Raw genomic sequence first — 10,357 nt, forward strand, 5'->3', positions numbered from 1 at the left:
TGCAATTCTGGGATGTTTTTTAAAGTTAAAATAGTGTGTATATGGATACCGAGTTTAAGCAATTCTTAAAAACGTGCCAAACAGTTGGAGATTCTACACTTTCTCCCATAATAGTATCATTTTTTCTTATTTGTGAGTGTATGAAGCTGGAACAAATTTGGCTATGAATGAGGAAAAGCCTGTTCAAAGATAATTGTGATTTACTGAAGGAATTTGTATAGAGAACTGTATATAGGTACGTGTGTGAAAAAGAGTGAAATGATTGGTAGTCCTATACTTCAGGTCAACCTAAGCTCAGAACACTGGATATACAGTCAAAAGTCTTTAATCCGGACTCGTCGGGACTCCGGCGATTCCAGATTATCGGTTTTTCTGGATCATCAGTTTAAATCTGGTAAGATGGCATGCAGAAATTATAAAATTAAAAATATGAAACCATAATTTATGAAATAAAGAGCAATTATGATCTAAAGGGTATCAAAAAAACCTTAATATTTATTTGTTTACTTTATTAAACATTTTTTCAACGTGCGCATGCGTAAAGCATACATTACGCGTAGTCGAAATTAGAAAATTGCAACCAGAAAACTATTTGATGTGTTTTCGTGATATTTATTATGACGAGGAGTTTGGTTTAAATCATATCAAAGACGGAGTACATCGAGATGAAATACTACATTTAATAAGGAATTATAAGCCGAATAAAATAAAAACGTCTGCCCTGAAGATAAGGATAATGTTGACAGATCAACTTCCAGTTCACTGCGCACCGCGTCGACACCCCCCCCCCACAGGGCAGCGCGAAATTGATAAACATATTTCGGAATGGTTAGAGAATCAAAGGATATGCCTTTATCCATTTTTTGCAGCAATTTCACTTTTTGTTTGATGGATATCGAAACATGCTTTCGCTTTGTAGATCCTTTGATAGCTCCAGAATCGGAAATTCTTTTTGACATAATTGAAAGTTCAAGCTTACTTTTATAAAATTGCTCTAACAGTCTGCAAAAAATAATAAGCCGGATCCAATTAGAAGATTATCTGCAACATTAACTCAAATAGATAATTAGATAATTTTAGCTTAGCTTATATCGTCCGTTATACATTAAACGCGCATGCGTAAACATATTATGCGCATGCGTAGACACATATGCACATGCATAAAGATATTATGTGCATGCGTTGACGCATGCACAGAAAGTTTGTAGCTTTGAGGTCCGGATTAAAGACTTTTGACTGTAGTAGAAAGTGTATGCGTTCGCCATAGAATATAGTTCTACCATTTCGAGAAGTAATATTGTAAAATTTATGCTGTGATATATGAATACTGTTGAAGAAAGAAAACAAAAGGAAAAATTGTGTGAAACGATAGATTACATTGCGTCCAGCTTTTTGTTTAAAAATTTGCTAAATCGTGTCAATCATTCAATGACCAGCAGGATGACATCCCTTTTTTTGGCATTACTGGCGGAACTGCAAATTCCAGCAACCCCAACCTCACCCCACTCTTGACGAGAAAAGCACTTAGAGCATTCATTCACTGACCAGGAGGAGAAAAAAGGGTACTTTTCCGTTTTGCCGGCACAAGCGATAAAGTCGCCAGTAATGGTACAACCGATGCAAACGAAATATCATCGCTGGTAACCTTTAACTTCTACATTTTCAAAACAAGTCGCAGCCATTTCTTATCAGATTGATTGTTTCTTTCAATACTGACATACAATTACATAGAATTTTTACCAGATAGCTCAATTTTATGCCCTAAGGCTATTCGCGGGCGGTAATTAAGTCAATTAGGATGCAATAACACAATTCGTCCGATGGCAAAAATATAGAAAAAGCAAAGTCAAGGGTTAAATTTATCAATTCTAATGAGAATGCACTAGCGAAGTAAAGCACTGCGTTTTAATTTTTAAGTAAGCTATTTGTACGAACTGAAATAATTCGTGCATTTAAACTTGTATTTCAAATAAAGATTTAACTTGAAATTAATGTAGATAATTACTGAGAGAATTAGATTTTTGTTTTGTAGTTTACGTGAGATGAGATCACTTGGGGTTACGTGATATGAACCAGCGAATCAGGATGTTGTACGATGAAAGCATAATAAATTCTTAAATTCATGTCTTTTCACAAATTTATTGTCTTTATTTATTGGCTTTTTTGCAAAATTTTAAACGACATTAAAATATTTATCGCTTCAAAATAAAAAATTCTCAGTACTAAAATTTGTCAACATTTTATGTGTATACTGTGTGTTTTCGCCAATAAAGTCTAGTTGGCGAGATTTGCGCCGGCGAAACGGAAAAGTACCGAAAAATGCAATTGCTATGGTATCTCCTTCATCTTCGACATATGTGTATAATTTTCAACCTCATAAAACCTTATAAACCTGAATAAACAGTACCACTAAGATTATCGTAATGAATGTTTTTGTCAATTATGAGAGGGCATTTTCGTAATAAATACGACAACAATATTGTTACTTGTTATAATCTTTGTGGGATTGAATACCTCAGTTTAAAAAGAAAAAGCCCTTTCCAAGGCCACAAATTAAAAATGCAACAGCAGTTTTTAAGGGAAAAAAAAAGGCAGACCTATAAACAGTTATAAATAACATTATAACTGTTATACAAGCTAACAAATCCCTTAGAAAAATATAATATAGAAGTGTCGCACCAGTAGGAGTGCTTAAATCGTTGAATTGTTTGAGTGCAAGTGAACAGGCTGTAGTCATGGTCGGTTTTGGTGGTTTTCCCATGTGTAACGTGAATACAAGCTTGTTTCCTTTAGAAAGTCTTCCACGAAATGCATCTCACCCCTTAGTCGGATATCTCTTGTGTGCTTTGCTATATTCAAATCACCTAACCTAACCAATACGGAAGTACTGATCAATTAAATTAACTATGGTAGAGTAACTATGGTAACAAGGGTTTCTGTCTAGAGAATGGGGAATTTATAAGGGTACAGAACCTTTTTTTATACAACACACTGAAGGACTTCTATGCAGTTCAGAGTTTACAAAATCCATTACAACCAACTTGCTACATACTACCAGTGTTTCAAGGCTTAAGCAACTCTATCATTAATGCGCTTGACTTGCAGATGATTCCATCTAAGGAAAGAAATAACCAGATTTTTTTTCATTTAATATGCTTGTTGTTTTTATACCTCAAAAGAAATGTATGGTTTTTTCTCTAACTTATACAGGGTTCATAGCCACATTTTGGTTAAAAAAATAAGCACCTATAAGCACTTTTCAAGCATATTTTAAGAAAAAAAATAAGCACCTGCCTAATTACATCATACACGACTGCATAACCTTAAAAATTAGACTTGTAATTTAAAATATGAGAAATGAAGTGCTTATTAAGAGAGAATAAGCATTACTGCAACCATGGAAAATAATTACTTTTTTGGGGGGGTTAATTTTAAATAATAGTTCAATTTACAGAGCTAGTTTACAATGAGTGGAAAAAAAAAACTATGAAGAACTAAACTATATTACAAGATTTAATGATGAAATTTCAGTTCAAAATAGAGAAAATAAATAATAATAAGGCATATTTATTATATTCGCTTGGAACCTAATAATAAATACAATTTATTTTTCCACTCATAATGATATTTAAATAATTTAAATCTAAATTCTGAACATTTTCTAAATTTTAATTGTATAACAGTTTTCTCTTAACAGATATTACAAGTAAAGTAATTTAAGTAAAAAAGAGGAACATTTCTGAAATCAGAAGACAGAAATTTTCTTCATGCAATCATCTTTAACAGAAAGCTTAACTAACCCGCATACTTGGAAATTGGCGAATATTCGGACAGTCGAGTGTAACTTGAAGGAGCGGATGGGGGGGGGGGTTCATTAAAAAAAAAAAAAGCACTAAAAACAAAAAAAATAAGGGCTTTAAAGGAAAAGTAAGCACCTATAAGGGCCTTTATAATTTATTTTCAAATATAAGGACTTATAAGCACTTATAAAGACCGCTACCAACCCTGTTATACAGTCATTCACATATAATTCGCAGATTCTCAGTGAGCTGAATCAGTCTGCTTTTTATAAATTGAAAGATATAAAAGCAATATATTCTTTTGCGCGAAGCAAAAGACCCATCTTTCACGCCCCATCACGCATAGACATTTCATTCGTCAAAGGATAAATATTTTAATTTTAAAATACAAGCAAACTGTCGTTTAACACGGCAAATGTCTTAAAAGCAATAAATGCACTTAAGAATTTAATTTTTTTATACTTTTTTTAGTTCTTATTAATATTTGCGTTTTGTTGTAACCAATATAAGATATTTCTAATGTTATAATTTTAATTGATTAGTGGAATTAATTGGTATATGATTAATTAATTGGTATAAGATTATTTGATTCTTAATTTTTATGTTTGTTTCACAATTTTAAAGCTTGGTTGATCTTTACAATATGGTAACTGGTAGTTTGGCGACATTCTGGAGGCGATAAAGGTTACTACATGGGACTTTGGTAATAATGTGAGCAGTACTCAGTTCCGATTACGCATTATTTTGTGTGAGGGAAATGAGAGATCATGGGATATGTCATGTGATATTAATGGACGAATTATGGTTCTTTAATCGGAAAAGGGGGGAAATCGGGAAAAAATCTGGAAATTTAGTATTTGGTTTATTCTGTGTTGTGTGAAACAGTGTTCGTGAATTTTTGGATCCCATGGCCGTAACTAAAGAAAAGTTTATCGGACACGTAATCAAGATTCTGAAGAAGATTAGGTAAGTTAGTATTTTAAATTATTTGAGGATATTATTTTTATGCATTGTTCTAAATGTAAGGTGGAAGTAAAGGAATTTGGTATTGTTGGGAAAATTGTTATTAGCAATGATTTAGTTTAAAGTAATTAGGATTGTAAGGTAATTTTTATTAATTTAATGTATGTGCTCATTTATATTTTAAGTAGTGTTTTTGAATTTAATTATATTTTAATTAAATGATACTTATTTTGTGAATTTTATGTTTGTAGGAATTTGGTATACGTTTAAGTTGAAGTAAACGTGCATGGAAATAATTTAAATATTTGATACTAAGTATTTGTAATGCTTGCGGTATGAATTCGTTGGTGACGTGTATAATGTAATAGATGATTTAAAAGTAAAAGTTTTTGGACATTTTATTTATTTTATATGTGGAAATGTTCATATTTGGAAAGGGTAAATACTTTTTCGCGATCAGGTAATTTCATATATGTTCTTTTTACCGGGTTTAAAGATTGAGAAAATTGTCATGTATTTTCGTGAAATTTTTCTAATTTATGAGAAAAAAGCAGTGTACATGGATATAGTGAAGAGTGTGCGCAATGCCATTTTTGTGCAATTCTGGGATGTTTTTTAAGTAAAAATAAGTCAACGTGTACATGGTTTAGTGATATTTTAATTAAATGATAGTTATTTTGTGAATTTTATGTTTGTAGGAATTTGGTATACGTTTAAGTTGAAGTAAACGTGCATGGAAATAATTTAAATATTTGATACTAAGTATTTGTAATGCTTGCGGTATGAATTCGTTGGTGACGTGTATAATGTAATAGATGATTTAGAGGTAAAAGTTTTTGGATATTTTATTTATTTTATATGTGGAAATGTTCATATTTGGAAAGGGTAAATACTTTTTCGCGATCAGGTAATTTCATATATGTTCTTTTTACCGGGTTTAAAGATTGAGAATGTTGTCATGTATTTTCGTGAAATTTTTCTAATTTATGAGAAAAAAGCAGTGTACATGAATATAGTGAAGAGTGTGCGCAATGCCATTTTTGTGCAATTCTGGGATGTTTTTTTAAGTAAAAATAAGTCGGCGTGTACATGGTTTATGTGTATGTGTTATTTTGAAAAACGCGCAAGGAGTGTGGTATTGTGCACTTTTTCCCAATTTTGCAGTGAATATTTGTCATGATTAAGCAGTTTTGTTAGATAAAATTTCTAGCATAAGTGTAATTCGGCTAGTAGATTGTTGGAAGAAGTGTTCAGTAGATAAAAAGAAAAGAAACATGTCTTTACTTCGTGAAGACAAAATGGCGGCGGGAAAAAAAAATAGAGGGTTGCTGTAGGAGAGTTGGTCGCCAAATTTTCACCAAAAAAATGCCAAGTTAGAATAATGTAAAGATCAACCTAAAGCTTTAATATTTTTCTAACAATTAATATAGGATATAATTTTCATAATGTCTGCTATAAAATATTGTCAGAGTTTTTTATACAATCGCAAATTAAAATCAAATTAACGTCTTTAAAAAATAAAAATAAAAAATTTCCCCTCGTTCACTGTTTTGGTAACAAGTCGCATAAAATCTTAATTAAAAGAAAATAACTTACTACCAGATTTTCCAAATTTATATATATTTTACTTTTAACTAAGCAAACGGTCTTGGGGAATAAAATTTGACAAAAACTGCAAGGAACACATTGTTAGCTCTTCCGGTTTCAAGTTTTAAATATCATCAAATTAGTATTCGTCACATTTAGATAATAGTGAAATATTTAACATAAATTAAGACAATTAATAACATGCCCTACATTTTACACTATAATGAACTATTAATTTCAACTGCAGCTTCACTGCTTAAAAAGATTGTTATTTAAATACGCTGGATTTGGCAAGAAATCGCCAAATGCGTAGCAAATTGGAGGAATTGAATATCCGCGGGCAGTTCACTGCGTATGGATAACTTAAGAACAGGGTAAAAAGCTGTGAAAAGATCATTCTAGCCTTTTTGACAGTCACTGGACAATATTTTTTTATTCTTATTTTGCAAAGTTTAGTTGCATCAAAAGTTTGGAAATTAGGAGAAGCATCCATTCTGGGACTACATGACTTACATTAAAGCGTTAAAGGTTGATCTTTACAATATGGTAACTGATAGTTTGGCGACATTTTGGAGGCGATAAAGGTTACTACCTGGGACATTGGTAATAATGTGAGCAGTACTCAGTTCCGATTATGCATTATTTTGTGTGAGGGAAATGAGAGATCATGGGATATGTCATGTGATATTAATGGACGAATTACGGTTCTTTAATGGGAAAAGGGGGGAAACCGGGAAAAAATCTGAAAATTTTGTATTTGGCTTTATTCTGTGTTGTGTGAAACAGTGTTCGTGAATTTTTGGATCCCATGGCCGTAACTAAAGTGAATTCCAAATGGGTATTTATGTATGTATTAATTTAATGTATGTGCTCATTTATATTTTAAGTAGTGTTTTTGAATTTAATTATATTTTAATTAAATGACAGTTATTTTGTGAGTTTTATGTTTGTAGGAATTTGGTATACGTTTAAGTTGAAGTAAACGTGCATGGAAATAATTTAAATATTTGATACTAAGTATTTGTAATGCTTGCGGTATGAATTCGTTGGTGACGTGTATAATGTAATAGATGATTTAGAGGTAAAAGTTTTTGGATATTTTATTTATTTTATATGTGGAAATGTTCATATTTGGAAAGGGTAAATACTTTTTCGCGATCAGGTAATTTCATATATGTTCTTTTTACCGGGTTTAAAGATTGAGAAAATTGTCATGTATTTTCGTGAAATTTTTCTAATTTATGAGAAAAAAGCAGTGTACATGGATATAGTGAAGAGTGTGCGCAATGCCATTTTTGTGCAATTCTGGGATGTTTTTTTAAGTAAAAATAAGTCGGCGTGTACATGGTTTATGTGTATGTGTTATTTTGAAAAACGCGCAAGGAGTATGGTATTGTGCACTTTTTCCCAATTTTGCAGTGAATATTTGTCATGATTAAGCAGTTTTGTTAGATAAAATTTCTAGCATAAGTGTAATTCGGCTAGTAGATTGTTGGAAGAAGTGTTCAGTAGATAAAAAGAAAAGAAACATGTCTTTACTTCGTGAAGACAAAATGGCGGCGGGAAAAAAAAATAGAGGGTTGCTGTAGGAGAGTTGGTCGCCAAAAAAACGCCAAGTTACCATAATGTAAAGATCAACGAAGAATTATATGTGTTGCAGTCATTCAAAGCTGATAATTACACATAGCCAAGAACACATGAGATGAGTACTTTGGTTGTTCTTTTAAATACGCTTTCAGCACTATTTTAGATGACAGCAATCTTGGTTACACTGCTTCTTAGTATCATTCTTAACATAAAAAAACTGCCAAAATCTCTAAAATTTTACCCTCTCCATACAAAGAAAAATTTATAACTGATAACACCCTTACAACCATAAAACTATTTAATTTCCTTAAGGTTCAACAAAATAATGGCATTTTAATAAAAATTTTCTCTTGGAATATACACAGAATAAACTAGCTTTCGTATTTCAAAAACATATTAAATAAAAAAAATATAAAAAAGATGAAACAAAATATCTTGATAACAATATTTAAATCCTATTTATTGTAAAAATAAAATTTAGATTAAATTATCATATGCATAATCTAAAATATTTTACCTCCATTCATTTTTAAACTCTCAATCATTTCAGGATATGAATTGTCATACTGCATCTGAGCATCAACCATCTTAGCTGATGATTCCAACACCTCTTTCTGCATTCCATTAGCAGAATGCATGGTACTAGTCTCTAATACTGAAGATATGGCCATTTTCCTATTTATACAGAAAATAATTTAACTTGTGCAGATTAAATATATGTACAAAATTACAACAAATAATATTCTAGGAATATAAAAGGAAAGTAATACACGAATTAATACTGCAGATGAGATTTATAAACTATCATTACAAACTTAATTCACTGCAATCCACAACAAAAAGGCTTTTTGAAAGATTCCCACAGTTAATAAATTTATAAATTATTCTAAATGAATAAAATACATAATTTTACCTTTTACTATACTAAAATTCGCAAGCATTATAATAATCCCATCATGAAACTTCCGATGCTTTTTATTACTATATGCACAAGGAAAACAATGTAGTGACCAAGAAAGGGCAAGCCATCAAATCACTTAAAAATCATTATCGTGAGTCTAATAAGCGAAATATGATCACTTAAAGTAAGAGAATTTTTTAAAATAGGAAATTTAGAATTAAATATACAAGATACGTTATGTAAGAATTTAGATTAACTTTACATGGGACCAAACTTTGTAAAGAAACCACTAACACATTTTGAATTAAGAAATAACCACACCACGCAGTGTTGCCAAACGTTATCAAAATTTTAAATAGTTACGATTACAGCATAAAATTTGTACCAATAAAAGTTATTCATTATTCAATTCAGGGACGTCATGTAAGCTCTTGAGTAAAATTTACTTTTATTTAGGTCGTTAGAATACCATGTTCGGTACTTAGAAAACTTAGTGCAGAAAGAGGGGAATAAAACTAACACTAAATTTCTTCAAAGAGGCAGCGAGAGTGGTATCTAGTTGGCCTTGGAGTGGCCATAACCAAGTCCATGGTTACCGCTCCGAGTCCTTGGAAAGGAAAAAAGAACATCCATGTTATAGTCGGTGTTGCTCTAACGCAGTGGTCGGCAAACTCATTATTCAACGGAGTCAATTGTTATTAATAGTTCAACGAATCAAATCTATTTTGAGAGCCACATTTTTAAATTTAAATTATACAGGTAGGTATATTTTTATTTACTTAATTAGTGTACTCTTATGCTAGCTTTTACTAAGAAGGTCCTCATTCGAATCAACATACATTCGCTGAGATCGACCCTCTTCCAACTCTCCCTCCCACACTTGTCTTGTACATACTTGTTTCCTGTATCTTCTTTCGCTCATTTTCTATATATGTTCAAACCATCCTAATGTACTTTTCTCAATTCTCAAGACTACATCCTTCTTCACTCCACAACATCCCTAAAATTAACTTAATACTTCAGCTTTTAAGTCTTAGTTAATATGGTTCGTTGACGAATGTCTGCCTACTCTTTTTACCATAAGCAAATTTAGCACTGTATTATCGCATAAAAAAAAGTGCAGTGAAGTACTGCAAAGGTCTGCTGCTACATAGAATGAATCGTCGGAATTCTGTTGAATTAAAAAAATGGCATACATTATCATATTATTACTAATATTTGCTGAATATCACTTTCATTTTTTAGCGTTTTTCAGATTAGTATCAAAATTGAAAAATAGAGGGCGCCACAACTGCATTTGGAAAGATAGTCAGTTTTCCTTTTGCTGAAACATTTAATTCTTTCCATTAAAATGGTTAATTTTTTACCTTAGAAAATGAAGTAACATTTACGGATTCACCATGACACAATTCATTCATCAAAATGTTATTTCTACAGCAGTAAACGTGCATATTCATTGATTACATTCAAATACTTTGCAAACCTTAAAGTTTCTGTAACGTCATTGCATCTTTCGCCA

At 31.3% G+C, this 10,357-nt stretch overlaps 1 protein-coding gene across 2 annotated transcripts in view; it reads right to left on the reverse strand.

Annotated features, from left to right (window-relative positions):
* Positions 1-9,377, reverse strand: part of Nup154 (nuclear pore complex protein Nup154) — a 206,138-nt gene extending 196,761 nt beyond the window's left edge. Inside the window, exons 1-2 of one of the 2 annotated variants that reach the window (XM_085820338.1) lie at positions 9,359-9,377; positions 8,455-8,612 (exon numbers count right to left, since the gene is read on the reverse strand). In XM_085820338.1, the coding sequence (XP_085676464.1) occupies positions 8,455-8,608 (154 nt within the window). In that variant the 5' untranslated portion in view covers positions 8,609-8,612; positions 9,359-9,377. Of the gene's footprint in view, positions 1-8,454; positions 8,613-8,850; positions 9,169-9,358 lie in introns of those variants that run through there. The other variant, XM_085820337.1, reaches the window with a different exon arrangement.
* Positions 9,378-10,357: the final 980 nt, after the last annotated feature.

Source organism: Stegodyphus dumicola, chromosome 7 (assembly GCF_044657685.1).
Source record: "Stegodyphus dumicola isolate Sdum_Otavi_A_Nest chromosome 7, ASM4465768v1".
Taxonomy (NCBI): Eukaryota; Metazoa; Arthropoda; class Arachnida; order Araneae; family Eresidae; genus Stegodyphus; species Stegodyphus dumicola.